The sequence below is a fragment of the Brassica rapa genome, chromosome A01 (assembly GCF_000309985.2).
Source record: "Brassica rapa cultivar Chiifu-401-42 chromosome A01, CAAS_Brap_v3.01, whole genome shotgun sequence".
In the NCBI taxonomy this organism is placed as follows: Eukaryota; Viridiplantae; Streptophyta; class Magnoliopsida; order Brassicales; family Brassicaceae; genus Brassica; species Brassica rapa.
The window spans coordinates 12,993,122-13,012,375 of NC_024795.2; the positions used below are offsets into that span (position 1 = coordinate 12,993,122).

The window sequence follows — 19,254 nt, forward strand, 5'->3', positions numbered from 1 at the left end:
AGGCCATGAATATCGGTTGGACAAAAAACAGAGTCCTTAGGATATTTTAATCATATTAGTAGTTTAGGACAATTATAAGGACTTTGGTTAATTTATGTGATTATTAGTGGGACTTTTGTTTGGTCCTTAAGTATAATATTTTTTTTTTGCAGAAACTTAAATATATAAGATAAAACAAATTGAATAATTAATAAGAAAATCAAATTTTATTCATTTAATTAGGAAATTTCAAACATTTTATTACATTGCAATTAAAAAACAAACACAAATAAAAAAAAAGGAAACACACATTTTATTCATTATATAGCAATTTTAACCTTACTTTTAAATTGGAATATGTTCAAATTTAGCCCATATATGTTCAACCAAATCTTGTTTTAATTGTTGATGGGTATGTGGATTCCGAACTTCTTGCCGACGAGCAATTGAACAGCCGGTATTTTTTGATCTTTTAACAGTAAAGTTTAAATCCTCATCTTCAAATTCTTCCAGAGTGTTTGCATCTTTTTCATCTTCGACAATCATATTATGAAGTATGATACATGCTTTCATAATATTTCCAATTTTTTCTTTATCCCATAACTTATAAGGATTTTTGACAACGGTAAATCTTGCTTGCAAGACTCCGAAGGCACGCTCAACATCTTTACGAACTGCTTCTTGGGTTGTAGCAAACTTTGTCTGCATTTCAGTTTGAGGTAGCCGAATAGATTGAATAAAAGTTGCCCATTTCGGATATATACCATCTGCTAGATAATATGCTAGATGGTACTCTTTTCCGTTGACATAATAGTTGACTTGTGGCGCGATGCCATTAATAACGTCATCAAAAACAGGCGATCGATCAAGAATATTAAGATCGTTCATAGTACCTGGAGCTCCAAAGAATGCATGCCATATCCAGAGGTCATACGAAGCGACAACCTCCAAGACAATAGTTGGTTTTCCGGTTCCGCGTGAATACATTCCTTTCCAAGCGGTGGGACAATTCTTCCACTCCCAATGCATACAGTCGATGCTTCCAATCATCCCCGGAAATCCACGTTCCTCGTTCTCATATAGAAGTCTTTGCAGATCCTCCGGTGTGGGATGTCGTAGGTATTCATCGCCAAACAAGGAGATGATTCCCGCGGTAAAATTGTACAAACATTTTCGAGCAGTTGTAGCAGCTAGACGTATATACTCGTCTACCATATCGGCCGCACCACCATATGCCAATTGTCGAATTGCTGCCGTACATTTTTGTAGAGGTGAAAGACTTCCTCGTCCGGTTGCATCTTCTGACGGTCGGAAATACGGAATTTCTGTGGAGAGGCGATGCACAATACGGAGGAACAAATTTTTATTCATCCTAAACTGTCTCCGGAATAAACTAGTAGAATATGTGGGATTGTCGGAAAAATAATCATTCCAAAGCTGGTTATGGCTTCCTCTCGATGTCTCTCAATAAAAATACGCTTTTTCCTCTCTTTTGGTTCTGGTATAGGATCATAGTCCTCTAAAAATTCTTCAATGTGGGTATCGAAATCATCATTATCATCATCTCTGTGGTAATGATAATGAGATGAAGATGCCATTAAGGATAAATAAAGAGATGTGGTTGTGATAGTTTAGAAAATGAGGGAAAATAAAGAGAAGAGAGATTTGAGTATTTGTTTTGACAAGAGGAAACTCATATTTATAAGCTAGAATCTTTATAACTCCGTGACTTGATAATGAAAGAAACAATGACATGTGATGGAGAATCTTGTCACGGGTTATTACATTTCCTATTAACATGTGATTGGTAGGTGTAAAAAACGTGTGTAACTACCACCAAAAACCAAGCATCACCAAACATGGATAGAAATAACAAGTCTTAAGAGTTCATATTACATTCCAACCATGGATCTTACACACCAACCATCACAGATTGTATACATTACAAACATGGATCTTAGTTCATACATATTACTAGCATTCCTAATTAAATACTACAAACATGGATACTACCATTACTACAAGAACCATAACACCTAGACCGAGCTCAAACCCATAACATTTTTTGGCCAAATCAGAGACAGTTTTCTCAAGCATAGTCACCTTCAGCTCCGTCTGGTAATGGAGATCTTTTACCTGGTTTAGTTCAGACTCGTAGTCACTAACACCGGCAATATAATCAATCTTATCTGATAGCAGAGCATACTGTGTACCTAAAGCTTTGATCTCCTCTGTCGCCGCTTCCTCCCAGCACTTGTATACATGGCAGTCTCCATCGTCGATGTTCTCACATGAGTAGAACCTTCTCCCCGTGATAGATGTCCTAAGAACCGGTTCTCCACCGCAGTAGCATTCCCTGGGGAAGCCGAACTCAACCTCCGGTTGCGGAGGGTACTGAACACGCGAAGCTTCAATATCTGCTTGGTCGAGCATAATATTCATTTCTGTCGAGCAGTGGTCACTCTCTGTTGTGTTCCCTAAATCATAATCATCCGATTGAGACGGTTGCGTGTAGCTATAATCCAAACCCATGACCTGAGCATAATAAAACAGGACACACGTCAGTTTTGTATAAAAATTAACATCACAAGCATCACAGTTATGTTAATAAAACATTCTCATATTTTTAAACGTAACACAAGCACATAAAACATAAGAGAAGCATTATCATTATTTAAAACATAACATCACATATAACACAAGCACATAAAACATAATCCACGACATAAGCTACATTTTCATACATATTAAACAAGACAGAGTTCGGCCAAGAGCTTGTTCACAACGGTTTAAGACAGGTACTTAATTAGAAAAACTAGAAGAGTTCGGCCAAGAGCTTGTTCATTACGGTTTCTTGACTCTCACTTAGTGGACTGGTCTTAGCAAGGAGAGTGTCTAATATCGCCATCTTAGACAGCTTCTCCTTCCTAGCCAAATCTTCACACTTGAGCTCGTAAATGCTCTTATAGTCCTCAATAGCCTTCCCTTTACTACTATTCCTGCTTGCTTTCGCAGCTTTGATACCTTCAGGACGCACTGGTGCTTGTGGACTCTCCTCACCTACATGAGCGCCGGCAGTTTCAGAATTCACTTCACCACTCTTTCTCTTTGCACCGGTGGGCGTAGGTGTGTTAAGGCTTATCCACTTTTGCTCGTGCCGCAGGACACACCACGCGTGCTCGAGGTTAAACTTGTGACCCTGATCAGCGTAGAAGATTTGATGAGCCACATTTAGTAAGTCATTGTCACTCTGACCGCTGGTTATTTGTCTCTCTGCAGCAGAGAATGCGGCACAGAACTTGTTCGTTTGATCATTGATTCTGTGCCACCTCTGCTTGCAGTGAACATTCTCTATCTTCTCATGAAGAGTTTCTGCAACAAACTCATCAACGCGTTTCCAAAAGGTCTTTAACTTCATAGAATTTCCGACAACAGCGTCCTTTGATGTGTTAAGCCACGCACTAATCACTGCCTCGTCATCACGCGGCGTCCATTTCCTTCTCACACGTTCCACAGGTGTGTCCTCAGGTTGGGAAGGACCCTCAGGCTCTTGGGAACTGAAGGGAGGGTTTTCAGAGGCGCCAATGTCGACACTGGAAGGATAACTTTCATAAGGAAAGTTATCCTGAACATTGTTATTCTGAAGGTTGTTAAGAAGCCCCACATAACCAGAGTTTGGCCTATATGGATTCCTTGGATCCATTGGAAGAAGAAGAGAAGAGATTATAGAGAATGAGAAGAGATTTTAGAGAATGAGAACAGATTAGAGAGAAGGGAAAGACGATTTGGAGATTTAATAGGGGAAACTTTAACAAGTAATAACTCCAAAACCAACTAACCATTATCTACCTATGTCTAATCAGGAGTTATTACTATACTACAACTACGAAAGCTATCAGCTCTAGATTAATGGATCATTAAATTTTACTACGAAAGCTATCAGCTCTACTACAACTACAAAACCTATAGAAGTCTAAATGGAACAACAATCCAAGCAGACAACACCATTTCGTTAAAGTAACTTCTAAACCAAACTATAGAAGTCTAAATGGAACAACAATCCAAGCAGACAACACCATTTCGTTAAAGTAACTTCTTAACCAAACTATATATATATTTTTAAAACTTGGTTTTTTTTTTTGAACCTGTCAGGTCTCTTGCACAATCGTTTACAGTGTGATTAACTACAAAAGTTATAAGAGTGATCAATAAGTGTAGTTACTTCAATACACATTAACAAGTGTTTCGTAAGCTATCAAAAACCTACAAACCATTTAAGCTATCATCTCTACGTAAATACAAATCTAAAACATATCATGTTTCGTAACAAGTTTCATAAACCATCTAAACTACAGAGCTATCGACGACACAATAACAAAGACAATTGTTGATACGAAACAACTACAAAGCTATGAACGATCATCATCATCATTCAATAAAGAGACAGAATGTAATATACTTAACTTATTATCACAACAAAGATTCACACGAATACAGGCGAGGAAACAATCGAGAAACTGAACCTAATCAACAGAACATATAATCAAAATATAGAATCTGGGAAACCAAGTACGACCAACTACATCGATAAAATGACTGTAATCTACCAAACATATCCTCACAACTAAAATCGAAGAACCCATCACGCGGAGGAAGTAGATCGAGAACGACAAAGGAACACATACCTTTTTTAATTGAAAACAAACGGCAGGAATGGGCTTAGAGACAGGCTCCGGATTGACTCGTGAGGGCTTCGTGACCGATTCGGGGGAGATGAGAGGAGAGATGAGAGGAGAAAACAGCGATCACGTCGTCGGTGTACTATCGCCACATGAGTCGCCAGAGAGAGAATCGGAAGACGGTGAGATCGATAATCTGAAACGAAACGAGGGTTTCCCCTACCCGACGACGCCGTTTCATCTCCACTCGACAGCTGGCAACGAAGGACGACATAAGAACGACCTTAGTTAAGGCTCGTCCCGCATAATTAAACCCATTTTCGATTTATTTTTCGGCCCAAAATATGTAAGGACCATGATTTGGACCACCGATAATCATGGCCTTACCAAGCTATTGTAGAACCTTACCTGGGTCCGCCCCTGTGTATTTGTATATGTATATCAGTTTCATACTCCCTCTGTTCCTAAATATATGATGTTTAGTTAAAAATACACATATTAAAAAAGGTTATTTTTTGTCTAGAAAACAACATTAAAACTATAAAATAAAATGATATTCAACCAATTATAAAATAGATTGTTAAATATGATTAGTTGAACAGTTTTTAATAAAATAAAAATTACCTAGAAAAGTGAAAACATTTTATATATCGAAACATTAAATTTTTTTAAAACATCCTATATTTAGGAACATAAGGAGTATTAACGTGATCAAATTAAGAACATTAAATCTTGAAAGATGATGGGTGAAAGATTCAGAAGATATGGAGTACTCACTTCCCCATTTCTGGTCCCCTAGTAAGAAATTTATATATATTTTTGTATTTGTTCCTTTCTTGTTGCCATTTTTCATTCCCCCCCCCCCCCCCCCCCTCTTTATCTCCCCCACATCTGCAAGAATCTATCAAGAAAATCCTCATCTTTTACAATCCTCATCTTTTACAATTCACACTCACAACCCTATCCAATACATTTAATGTGATGAAAAAAATCGGTCGGAGGAGAATCTTTGATAAGTCTAAAGTATGATCAGTATCTTGCAGAACTAGTTTGAGTATATCATAAAAGTAATGATTTTGGTATTCCGTTAGTTATAAAAGTATATAATTAATCACCTAGTATGAACTTAAAAGAAAAAAGGTTACTAATCATGTACGTACATAGTATTCAAAATACGTACATACTGTATATGACTAATCTAAAAGTATATGTATATCTAGAAACTTCTGTGAAATAAGGAAAGATACATGCATATGTTATACTTGTAATTTTGTATGTCATAAGGAAAGAGACATGGTTACTAGGGACTACCGGAGGTCCGGAGCTAATGATAGAGGCAAAAACAATTGATATGCTGATGAGCTGTAGACAGAAGAGGAAAGGGGGCAACAAATCTCCAACTTGCAAGACAAAAATAAAAGCCAAATTTTATATACAAAATCAAAAGAGAAATAATGATATTCTCCGTAAAGGAAAGCAACTGGCTCCAAACTATTAAATATATCATTATCATTTTATTAAAATAATAAATTTTATATAAAAAATAGTTTTAAAAAGCATATAAATATATACATGTATATGTTCTCTTGGAGCTTGTGTGTACCCACATCAGTCATGTTTTTGATTTGTCATGTAAACTAAATTATCAATACTTTGCCAGTCTGAGATTAGAGTTCGGTCCAAATGATTACCATGATAAATTGTAACAGACTATCTGTCTACTTCTTGGCATTAGTCAGAAGACATTTCAAACTAAGGTCAGACAATGTGATAATCCATTATATAGCACTAAGTGTGTTCTTCACGAAGCTGGCCGGATCACCTAATAAAGTATATAAAAAACATATATACTATGTGATAACTTAATATATCACAATACTGCGATAAAACTAATCAAGTTTTAACATCGGTTAGTAAATCACAGAGAATTTGTCTTTATTTCGTATTTTATAATCGAGTTAATCATATGCTCAAAGTAGTCCAAGATATGTTTATAACGATCACATAAACGAATGCAAATGAATTTTCAGAATACGTACAGTAAAACTTGATCCATAGTCTTCGCTAATAGATGAGTCCTCAACCACTTAATTTTCAAAACCTCCTTAGTCTTTTCGAAACATCTTTTGAGTCTAACAAGAACCAATTGCCACAACTTCTTCCACATGACATGTCTCTTTGTCTAAGAACCACAATATACACTGAAGGCCATGTTTTACCTAGAACACACATATTTATATGGAGAACATTGGATTCACACATTTTATTTAATGAACTCAATTTAACCCTTAATTTACAAATCCCACCTCCTACCTTAGTCTTTTCGAAACATATTTTGAGTGTAACAATTAGGAACCAATCGCCACAAATTCTACCACATGACATGTCTCTTTGTCTAAGAACTACAATATACACTGGAGACCATGTTTCACCTAGAAACATATATATTTATATGTAGCCTATTAAATCAGTAAAGGTATATATATACGTATATTAACAAAAATATATACCTATCTAGATATAAATTTTAGATCTTGGCAAATCTCGATTTATTATTATTTTATTGAAGTAGATAGAAACTTTATGATAGAAATGAGAAAGAAAGGTTTATATATACAGCCACCAAATTCTATCTAGTCCACAAGAATATTTCTCTCTCTCACAACAGTCAACCCAGTCTTATTAAATAGAGAAAGTAAGAGAGCCAAGAGATTGGCCTAGGTTAAGGGGGATGCCTACGTAAACAACTATAAGAATTATATTTTTATCCACAACTTAGAGGAAAGTATACTACAAAGAGAGAAGGTGAGGAAAGGAAAGTGATCATATCGTAAAGGACTGATGATGAGAAACGTAGGAAGTTCGAGCTCCGGCAGCAAAGGCATAGCGGCGGTGGTCGGCGTAGGTCCAAAGCTAGGCCGTTCAGTCGCTCGAAAGTTCGCACATGAAGGCTACACCGTCGCCATTCTCGCCCGCGATCTAGGTTTGAGTCCTCTTACTCTTTTGTATCGATTTCTCTCTACTCATACATACAGATACGCACACACATAAACTAGCAGAGATTCAATGTACATGTATATGTATGTGTGCCTTTCTAATGCGCCCTCGGAATTTTCCTTCTCTGTTTATTATATTCCAAAATTGCGGCAGTTTTTCTTTTTAAAAGGAGTTATTTTAGATTTTTTTTTTCTTATTAGATATAATTAAGTCAAAGGTGTTTTCTAATATATTTTTTGAATGTAAATTTTGTTAGAAAGATTTCAGATTTGCTAACAAGACTTCGAGTTTTACATCATTACATTTCTGTAGGCTTAATTGGTTGGCAACCAGTCTATATTTTTAACAAATGTTTAAAAAAAAATAAACAAAATTGACTGTGTAAGTTTTACTCTGAGTTACATTGATTGGTAACTACTACATATAACAGACTAAAGTTTTCTTCTTATACATTAAATAACACATAGCAAAGAAGCTTTATCAGTTTCTGCAACATGCTAGCTGAACTAAGCTTTTTAGAACAAGTTGACTGAAAACTTATCTAATTAAATTGAAATAATTTCAGAATATTCGACAAAAATACTTGAAACAGTTGGATTTTTATTCTTCATCCTGTTCAGTAATGAAAAAATATTTACTTACTTGATTTCTATTTAATGTTAAGATTTTTTGTCCATTTAAGTCTTTTTTGGTGTAAATGTTAAATGTCCATTTAAGTCTTACCTCTTTCATTCCACTTTAATACCTTCTCTCATATTCTTACTCCAGCTTTTTACCAGTCACACCCATGTACTTATATTAATCACTAAGCGGTGCTAAATAGAAATATAATACTTCAACCAGTTCTCGTGATATATATGGTCGGCTGAATTGTGCAGGCAGGTTATCTCGAGTGGCTGAAGAGATAGCGAGAGAAGAGAAAGCGCAAGTGTTTGCTATAAGAATTGATTGTGCTGATCCAAGAAGCGTAAGAGAAGCTTTCGAAGGAGTGCTGTCGTTAGGGTTTGTTGAGGTTTTGGTGTACAATGCTTATCACTCGTCTTCTTCTTACACAAGTCACCATCCCACTTCATTCACCCACATTCCTTTCCAATCTTTTCATACTTCTCTTTCTGTCTCTGTCTTCGCTGCATTCCTGTGCGCCCAACAGGTATACCTTTGTCTTCAAATTGCTAATTTTCTGTATTTTATGGCGATTTTGTTATGATAATGTGTCTCGGCCTACAATTTATCCACTTATGGAAAAAAAACTCGTTATTATTAATGGAGTAATAGACTTGCAATATTTTGGTTAAAACGAATAAGATCATTTATGTTGTAACTATGATTTTATTTGTAGATTTAATCATTTGTTGATGTATACTAGGTGTGTATAATATTGCTTTTATTTTATGTGGGTAATCTTTAGCCAGGAGTGAGTGATTTCCACATTTCAAACTTTTTTGATACATTTAATCAATTGTTGAGGTACTAGTTGTGTAAAATTTATTATAAAAAATTATTTATTTTCTGTGATTTAGCTTTTAGTCTGTAGGGTATATAAGTAATATTGAGTGATTTCGACAATTCTATTTTTATGTAAAGGTTGACAAAAAAAACAAGAGAATTTTACGTATAGATAATTTCTATTGTTTTTTTATTCGTAACTTGATAATTTGTATTGTTGTACGGCTTTAAATTCATTTGATTTTATTTAAAAGGTTATTCCCGGGATGATGGAGAAAGGGAAAGGAACTATACTCTTCACCGGTTGCTCGGCGTCATTGAATGGCGTTGCTGGTTTCTCCGAGCTATGTAATTCTCTTTTGAATATTTTAATATCTGTAAAACGAAAATATGCTTTTAATATTGGATATTAATAACTAAAGAAATATTTGAAAATGGAATAGGCTGTGGAAAATTTGCGCTGAGGGCACTTTCTCAATGCTTAGCAAGAGAATATCAAGCTTTTGGAATTCATGTGGCTCATGTTATCATCGACGGTGTGGTTGGTCCTCCAAGGTACTTAAGTTATATGGTCATTAATTACAATATATATATATATATATATATATATATATTATACTACAAATTATCTACAAAAGTAGGGAAAATAATAGAAGATGAAATTAGAACCACAAAATCTGTATAGAAAGGTGTTTTAAACTTTTCCTACCTTCCACAAACGGCATTGTTCTGATCCGAACCCAAAAGATTCTAAGAATCGCTAATATATGAAGAACCTTTTCACTATCGGACTTTACCAGACAAAAGTTTTAATTGGCACATTAAGCATTTGAAGATCTAAGAAACAAATAGGATCGGATGAGATAAAATTCCGGAAAATGTATTTTCAGAGAAACAAACATCCCACCGAGAGGAGTGGTCGCAGAGCAATCATACAACTGTAGAAGCGAAGATGGAGAAGGAGAAGGCGAAAGCTCAGGAGTGATGGGAATGGATCCTGATGTATTGGCTCAAACATATTGGAGCCTTCACGTTCAAGATCGGAGAGCTTGGACTCAAGAACTCGATATCCGACCATCAAACACAAGGTTCTAGTAGTTAAATATGATTTGATTCGATTAAAAAAATATATATGATTTGATTTTTTGGGTTTCTGATTTTTTTCGATGTTATTTTGGTCGTATGGTATGTGGTAAGTATGTGAGATCATTTGATATGTATATTCTTGCATTTGGAATGTCCATTAAGTATGTTATAAAAGGGGTTGGTTTGTGATTGGTGTGAATGATCTATCAATCTCATAACTTTTGGATTTTTAGTTTGCATGACTTATTGGTCTTGTCGGGTAAGGTTTAATCTTTAATTGTGGCGTTTAAGTTCAAAAGGGTACAAATGACTCCGTGTTTAAATTTAGGACACAAGAACAGATCCGACATGTCATGTGAATGGACATAATCTGATTGATTACAAATCCAAATATGGACCCCCTTTAAAGAAGCAATCGTCCTTTAAGTGTTGTCACGTCCAAGAACTTCTCGGGGTCCATTTGTTTCACAGAAGAGTAAAACGTTGAATGACAATCATCAAAAGATTATGAATATAGAGATATACAAAAAGATAATAATAAGTTTTGATCAACAAGACACAGAGAATTCTTTTATTGACATACACAAGTCACCAGACTTGAGAACAAGTCACAAGACTTGAGAACAAGTCACCAGACTTGAGAACAAGTCACCAGACTTGAGAACAAGTCACCAGACTTGAGAACCAGACTTGGAAACCAAACTTGAGATGCAGCCTTGCAAGTTCAAACTCGCCCAAGATGTGTTCAAAGGTCAACCAGACCGTTGGAAAGATCAGAAACAAGTTGGAGTTCTAAATTACTTAAAGTCACATGATCTATTTAGAGGAGAGAGAAAGAAAGAGCTGTTGAGGTGTTGTCCCTTTCAACTCATCTTGCAGCATCATTCTTTATTATTTATCTCTTTGTTTGTATCCCATCTTTGAGCCTTTAAATATTGTAACATTGTGAACTAAATGAATTAAAGGAAAAAATATCCTTCTTTACTCTATCTCTTTTACTCTTGATTTACTCTCTCTCTCTCTCCCTCTCTCTCTTGTTCTTGAGCATTATCACTCTTGTTCTTCATTTTCTAACATGGTATCAGAGCATTAAGCTCCTGATTACCTCAAACACTTCCGCAAAACTCACTCTGTTACTTCATTTCTCTTGATTCTCTATTTTATTTCACAAATTTCTCTACAGATTTTTTTTTATCCAGTGGATAATAAATCTGAGTTCTTGAGTGTTCTTGAGTATTTTCTTCAAATTTCTTGGATGTGCTCACTCTGTTCTGTCTCTAATCTTATTTCTTGAGAGTTTATCTTATTTCTAAGCTTGAGATCTCTCAGTTACAGAACTAATTTCTCTCAAATCCAGTTTGAAATTTCAAAATATTCTTGAGAAAAAATGGAGCAGTACAGAGCAATTCACATTCCAGTCACACTCAAGGGACCAGGAAACTATATTACCTGGTCTAGGATGGCCAGGACAGCCCTTGGAGGTAGAGGTCTTTGGGAGCATGTCTCTTCAAGTTCAGCTCCAAAGAAAATCACCCAAGGAGAAGATGGTAAGGAGGTTGTAGTGGTAGATGAAGGCAAATGGGTTCAAGAAGATCTCATGGTGCTGTCTACCTTGCAAAGCTCTCTTGATGGTCCTCTTATGGATTCTTACTCACATTGTACCACCACAAAACAGTTGTGGGATACTTTGCACAAGGTATATGGCAACACTTCAAATCTCACCAGAATCTTTGAAGTGAAGAGAGCCATCAACAACTTACAACAAGAAGAAGGAGACTTCACCAAGCACCTTGGGAAGTATAGTCAGCTGTGGTCTGAGCTGGAGATGCTAAGGCCAAGCACCAATGACCCTGACACACTTGAAGCCAGGCGTGAGCAAGACAAGACCTTTGGACTACTTCTCACACTCAGCCCAAGCTTCAATGATGTGGTGAAACATATATTGAGAGACAAGGAGCTTCCATGCTATGATGAAGTGTGTGCTCAACTTCAAAAGGAGATAGGCTCAGATGGTCTTTTTGGAGGTGGAAAAGGAGGTCTTTTTATGGCACACAAGGCTGAGAATATGGGAAATGCATCAGCTAACAAAGCTTACTTCAAGCCAAGGGGAGGAGTAGACAAAACAGTGACTTGTGAACATTGCAAGAAGCAAGGACACTCCAAAACCAACTGTTGGATCCTCCATCTTCATCTCAGGCCAGCCTCAGCCAATAAATACAACCATGCCAGAGCCCATGAAGCAAGAGCTCAGGAGCATCCAGCACCAAGCTACATACACATGGGAGATGGTGGGAGAGCCTTTGTCTCTACAACCCACACTGGTACCTCCACCTATCATGCCATGCCTCAGCCATCTCATGAGGATGCATTCATCAGGAAGTCAGACATTGAGGCCTTGATCAAGGCTCTCAATGCAAATTCTGGTAACCGAAGTATTAATGCTTTAAATTCTATTCACACTGAACCACACACTGCTAGGCCAATGATCATTGATTCAGGAGCTTCTCATCACATGATTAGGGATGCTAGACTAATTAGTGATATTAAACCAGCTCTAGGAAGTGTTGTGATTGCAAATGGTGATAGAATTCCAATTAAAGGAGTAGGAAATCTGAATCTGTTTGATAAAGAATCTCAAGCCTTTTATATGCCTACATTTACCTCTAATCTTTTATCTGTGAAAAGAGCCACTAATGATTTAAATTGCAATATTATTTTTAGTCCTAATGATGTGTGCTTTCAGGATATTGAGACAAGTAATATGCTAGGCAAAGGTGTGAGCAAGGGAGAGCTGTATTTCCTTGAAGATGCCAAGCTTAGATCAGATTCTACTTATGCATTTACTTCTGCCTCTGTTTTAGCTAATGATGTGTTATGGCATGCTAGATTAGGCCACCCTCATTTTCATGCTTTGCAACTGATGTTACCTAATCTATCTCTTAAAAATGAAACTTGTGAGGCTTGTATTCTTGGTAAACATCATAAATCTGTTTTTTCTTCATCTATGACTATGTATGAGAATTGTTTTGATCTAGTTCACTCTGATGTTTGGACTGCTCCTTGTGTTTCTAGAGAAAACCATAGATATTTTGTGACATTCATAGATGAGAAATCAAAATATACTTGGCTCACATTGATTCAAAGTAAAAATAGAGTTTTAGAAGCTTTTATTAACTTTCAAAACTATGTAACTAACCATTTCAATTCCAAGATCAAAATTTTTAGGTCGGATAATGGGGGAGAATACACTAGCAATGCCTTCAAACAACACTTAGCAAAACATGGAATTATTCACCAGACAAGCTGTCCATACACACCACAACAAAATGGAGTGGCTGAGAGAAAGAATCGCCACCTTATGGAGGTTGCAAGAAGCATGATGTTTCACACCAATGTTCCAAAGAGATTTTGGGGAGATGCTGTGGTTTCTGCATGCTATCTCATCAATAGAATCCCAACCAGAGTCCTCAAAGATGTCTCTCCATTTCAGGTATTGAACAAAACTAAGCCTCCTATTGATCACTTGCGTGTGTTTGGGTGTGTGTGCTATGTGTTGCTACCAGGTGAGCAAAGGACCAAGCTTGATCCCAAGAGTATCAAAGCTATGTTCATAGGATACTCTCACACACAGAAAGGATACAAGTGTTACCTGCCAAACTCAAGAAGGGTAATGGTCTCAAGGGATGTCAAGTTTGTGGAATCAAAGGGGTACTATGATGAGAAGAGCTGGGAAAACCTTAGGGATCTTTCACATGGACCATCTGATAGAGCAAACAACCTGAAGATCATCCTGGAAAGTTTAGGAATCAGTAAGCCTCAGAGCAGTGAGGCGCATAGAACCTCTCCATCAACACCAGTGGCTGTAACTAATGAAGAAGCAGTACCGATTGTTGAGCCAGTCCATCCTGATCATGAGGGGGGCAATGAGCATGAATCAACACCAGAAACACCAGAAGATGATTCAGCATCAGTTCATGATCAAGATGGAGCTGAATCTGATCAGTCTAGTAGAGATCAGTATGATGGTGATCAAGGACAGGAAGAAGCAGTGGTAGAAGAGCAGATTCAACCATTGAGGAGAAGTATTAGAGTGAGGAAACCATCCAAGTGGGTCGACACCAGAGTATACTTCAACAGTAATGCAGTGGCTCATCCTATCCAAGCAACCTGCTCCTTTGCAAGCTATCCTCAAGAGCATATAGCTTTCATCACCAACCTGGATCAAGAATATGTTCCAAAGACTTATGAAGAAGCTATGGAGGATGATGAGTGGAGAGAGTCTGTTGGAGATGAAGTTGGAGCCATGATCAAAAATGATACTTGGTATGAAACTGAGCTTCCGAAAGGAAAGAAAGCAGTCACCAGTCGCCTACTCTTCACCATCAAGTACTTGGCAAATGGAAAGCCAGAAAGGAGAAAGACAAGGCTAGTTGCAAGAGGATACACTCAAATCTATGGAGAAGACTATCTGGATACCTTTGCACCAGTAGCTAAGCTCCACACTATAAGGATTGTTCTCTCCTTGGCTGTGAACTTGGAATGGGATTTATGGCAGATGGATGTTAAGAATGCTTTTCTACAAGGAGAGCTAGAGGATGAGGTTTACATGAGACCACCACCTGGTATGGAAGACATGGTCAAGCCAGGAAATGTCCTAAGATTAAAGAAGGCCATCTATGGTTTAAAACAATCACCAAGAGCCTGGTATCACAAACTGAGTACAACTCTCAATGGAAGAGGGTTTGTAAAATCAGAAGCTGATCATACTCTCTTCACCCTCACAAGCAAGCAAGGAATTGTGGTGATTCTAATCTATGTGGATGATATCATCATCACAGGAAGCAATAAGGAAGGTATCATCTCTACTAAAGCTTTTCTTAAATCTAGCTTTGATATTAAAGATTTGGGTGAGCTAAAGTACTTTCTAGGGATAGAAATATGTCGCTCTAAAGAGGGGCTTTTCTTATCTCAAAGAAAGTACACACTTGATCTTTTAAATGAGGCAGGAAAGCTTGGAGCAAGAGTAGCTAAGACACCACTTGAAGAGGGTTACAAAGTCTTGCGTGAGGGGGAGATTGAGGACACTCCTTTTGGCGACTTTAAGCTCTATAGAAGAATGGTTGGGAAGCTGATCTATCTCACCATTACAAGACCAGACATCTGCTTTGCTGTGAATCAAGTCAGCCAGTATATGCAAGCACCAAAGGTTCACCATTGGAATATGGTGGAGAGGATCATGAGATATCTAAGGGAGGCTCCTGGTCAAGGTGTTTGGATGGGTTGCAACAAGAGCACTGAGATTGTAGGATATTGTGATGCAGATTGGGCTGGAGATAGAGTGGATAGGAGGTCTACTACTGGTTATTGCACTTTTATAGGAGGCAATCTGGTTACTTGGAAGAGCAAGAAGCAGAAGGTGGTATCATGTTCAAGTGCTGAGGCAGAATACAGAGCAATGAGGAAGCTGACCAGTGAGCTCATTTGGATCAGAAACTTGCTAAGGGACTTGGGCATAGAGACAACAACACCAATTACAATGCACTGTGATAACCAAGCAGCCATTCATATAGCTTCAAACTCAGTGTTTCATGAGAGGACAAAGCATATTGAAGTGGATTGTCACAAGGTTAGACAAGCTGTGGAGCAGAAGATCATTCTACCTTGCTACACTAGAAGTGAAGACCAGCTAGCTGATATCTTCACTAAAGGAGCAAGCACCAAAGTCTGTGAGTTCATCCATCCAAGATTGGGACTCATAGACTTGCCTAGATCATGATCCTCTTAAGCCATGAAGCATCTACTCTTTTTCCTCTTGTGTGTTTTTGTCCCATTGGGTTTTTCACACAAGAGTTTTTAATGAGGGATGTCTTCATGGGTTTCAAGCTCAACCATACCTTATAGTTAAGCTTGAGGAGGAGTATTGAGATACACAAGTCACCAGACTTGAGAACAAGTCACAAGACTTGAGAACAAGTCACCAGACTTGAGAACAAGTCACCAGACTTGAGAACCAGACTTGGAAACCAAACTTGAGATGCAGCCTTGCAAGTTCAAACTCGCCCAAGATGTGTTCAAAGGTCAACCAGACCGTTGGAAAGATCAGAAACAAGTTGGAGTTCTAAATTACTTAAAGTCACATGATCTATTTAGAGGAGAGAGGAAGAAAGAGCTGTTGAGGTGTTGTCCCTTTCAGCTCATCTTGCAGCATCATTCTTTATTATTTATCTCTTTGTTTGTATCCCATCTTTGAGCCTTTAAATATTGTAACATTGTGAACTAAATGAATTAAAGGAAAAAATATCCTTCTTTACTCTATCTCTTTTACTCTTGATTTACTCTCTCTCTCTCTCTCTCCCTCTCTCTCTTGTTCTTGAGCATTATCACTCTTGTTCTTCATTTTCTAACATCTTTGACTACACATGAATTGAGCTACCACTGGGTTCTTGTATTGCCTGAAGGAGGCCACACAAATAGTACACTAAAGAAGTGTCAACTCTCTGATGAAGCCTAGCTAAGGTGTGAAGAGAACAAAATTTCCTACCAAAACAAATTCTCGACATCCCTCACTGGCACTAAGTTAAGAGCATTTTAGGAACATTATTTATTACATAAAACTACCGACTATTATCCTTAGAAGCCGGTAAAGATCACATGAAAGAAATTACATAACTGCAGAAGAAGTCCACCATATATTAGCTGAGCCCAATGAATTTCTCAGCCTAAAGCAAAAAAATAAAAATAATAAAGCCCGTTAACAAACAAAATTTTGGAAAAGAAAGACGCACATGAATTTATTAAAGGATGAACTTTCGCCTCACCTTAGGGACTTTTAAAGCAACCTAAACAATTACACAACAAATAACTTTTGTCATAAGTCCAACCCAAGGCTACCCCTGACCGCAGGCATAGATGCAAACAATTTCTCTTAGGACAATGAACAACATAAAAAAAAAAAGAACAACATAGCTAGAGCAAAGTTAAATGGCTGCAATGCTCAGAAATTACTTTCAATACAAACTGGTTTTGTTCAGCTTATCTAATCTAATCTAATCTAATCGTAAACGCTTTGATTACTTCAAATTCAAGATTATGCTACAAAACTCACAAAAAACTAAGACTTGAGAGTTATATGAGTAATCTAAAGAAACGAACTCATTAATCAATCGTTACATTTATAATTTTTAATAATAAGTCCATACAAGTTCAACGAGCACTGATAGCAATCAAGATTCATAAACCCTAAATAGATAAACCCTTGAGCAGGCGAGTGACTTTATCTACAAGAGAGTCTTCGTCATCTTCCTCATCATCTTCATCGTCATCTTCATCTTCCTCATCATCGAAGTCTGAATTTGAATCCGTGGAGTCATCTTCACTCCATTCGCTATCATCTCCACTGTTTCAAATTAATCCAGAATCGATCAAAAAACTACGATTACATCGAAAATATACAAATTAATACCTCAAGCTCCGATCATCTTCTTCTTCATCATCATCATCATCATCATCTTCTTCTTCATCATCATCTTCATCTCCCTTGTCTTCTTCACTGGTCTGGCCATCTATATCGTTTTCTTCGTGTTCCTCATCGGAGCTACAAATATCGATGATCTCCTTCTCATCTGCCATGGAACTTTCAAAAAAGCAAACTGCTTTTGAATATTTTTGGGGATATTTTTAGTAAAACTTTAAAGACTGTCGGAGCCCCGACAAAAACTCTTCAACTGGATCCGCTTGTCTGTCGTAATTACAGTTGGATCCTTTTTTAAATGAATTCTGTTTCTGTAAACAAATAATAACCTCATCGTTATTTTCTCTCTATATAATTTTTGTTTAATGTTAATGTACAGCAAATGACAAGATATCAATATTTATTTTAAGTAAATAACAGATTTCAACGTCATTTCCTTTATATTAATATTAAAATGAGATTACCAAGTTGTTACATGAACTTAAACTATTAATATGCCTTATAACTAAATATGACTTGGTCTTAGATCTAGCCAAGTGAAACATTGATTTATAACCTCAAAAAAATTTAAGAATTTTAGTTCAAATTTGTAAAAGAAATTAAAACTTTTACTAAATGATCTATAACCTCTAAAATTTCATGTATACTAAAAATAATTTATTTAAAACATTTATGTGATATTTATCACCAAAAGTTGTATCATTTTACTTTATTTACTGTTTTCTTTTTGACAAAAAAAAATACTTTATTTACTGTTTCTATGTAAATTTATGCACAAGTGGAATTGAGGGCTAGACTCTTCCCTCTCCGAAATTAGAACCGGCTCATAATCTTCATGTTTATTTAACTACTATTCAGGTTTCAAACTCTTGTGGGATCTATTGAAGACTCTTAAAAGTTGGGTGGTTGGAGCTTTGGAGGTATTAAGTATCAAAGCTTCTCTCCGGAGAAGACATATGAGGATCTCAGCCCGAGAACACCAGTAAAACAATAGGTATATAGGCTTCTTCAGTTTGGTTCAAATGGAGCAATTCCAAAACATGCACTTCTATGTGGGTTACACAACTAGATCGACTTCCTGACAAGAAGCAGAGTAGTTTATGTCGGGAATGCAAATTCCAATTAACTTTTTGTATATGTTCATCGTCAGTAGCAAGTCTAGCAACTAACAGGAGATCTTTTACTAATTGGACTATTTTTATAGGTAGTTCATTTGGTAGTTGGTCTAGACAAGTGAAACATTAGCTTGTCTCAAAAATAATTTACATAAACAAAGATCGTTAAATTTATATAAATATATATTTTGTTAAAATCCTTACTAAATTATTTAGATCCCTAATTTTCGTAAACCGGAGATACTAAACTAGTTTTGATGCTTTTCAAGACAGAGTCAAGTACCAGTTTTTTTTTTTTTTTTTTAAGAGAAACAATAGAAGAAAAAGATTCGTATCAAAATCCAAATCTAGAAGTCAGGTCAGAAACATCAACAATCATCATAAGTTACCAAATTTAGAAACTATCCCCATCCTCTACAAACTAACACACACACACACACACCTCTTTTTAGCTACATTCTCTTCGTTTCTTCTCAGCTTT

At 36.6% G+C, this 19,254-nt stretch overlaps 2 protein-coding genes across 3 annotated transcripts; one reads left to right on the plus strand and one right to left on the minus strand.

The window, feature by feature from the left end:
* Positions 1-7,253: 7,253 nt before the first annotated feature.
* On the plus strand, positions 7,254-10,418 carry LOC103828141 (3-oxoacyl-[acyl-carrier-protein] reductase FabG). Of its 2 annotated transcripts, none has more exons than XM_009103744.3 (5): positions 7,254-7,641; positions 8,534-8,805; positions 9,356-9,449; positions 9,545-9,656; positions 9,992-10,418. In XM_009103744.3, the coding sequence occupies exons 1-5, from the start codon at positions 7,500-7,502 to the stop codon at positions 10,194-10,196; spliced, it is 825 nt and encodes a 274-aa protein (XP_009101992.1). In that variant the 5' UTR covers positions 7,254-7,499; the 3' UTR covers positions 10,197-10,418. The 2 variants fall into 2 exon arrangements, with proteins under 2 accessions (XP_009101992.1, XP_018511635.1); XM_018656119.2 differs by having other exon boundaries at positions 9,356-9,434.
* Positions 10,419-17,339: 6,921 nt separating this feature from the next.
* Positions 17,340-19,254, minus strand: LOC103828125 (phosphopantothenoylcysteine decarboxylase subunit VHS3). The gene is made up of 2 exons (XM_009103726.3): positions 17,650-19,254; positions 17,340-17,583 (listed from the first exon to the last, which is right to left on the minus strand). Exons 1-2 carry the CDS (start codon positions 17,814-17,816, stop codon positions 17,427-17,429), a joined length of 324 nt encoding a protein of 107 aa, XP_009101974.1. The 5' UTR covers positions 17,817-19,254; the 3' UTR covers positions 17,340-17,426.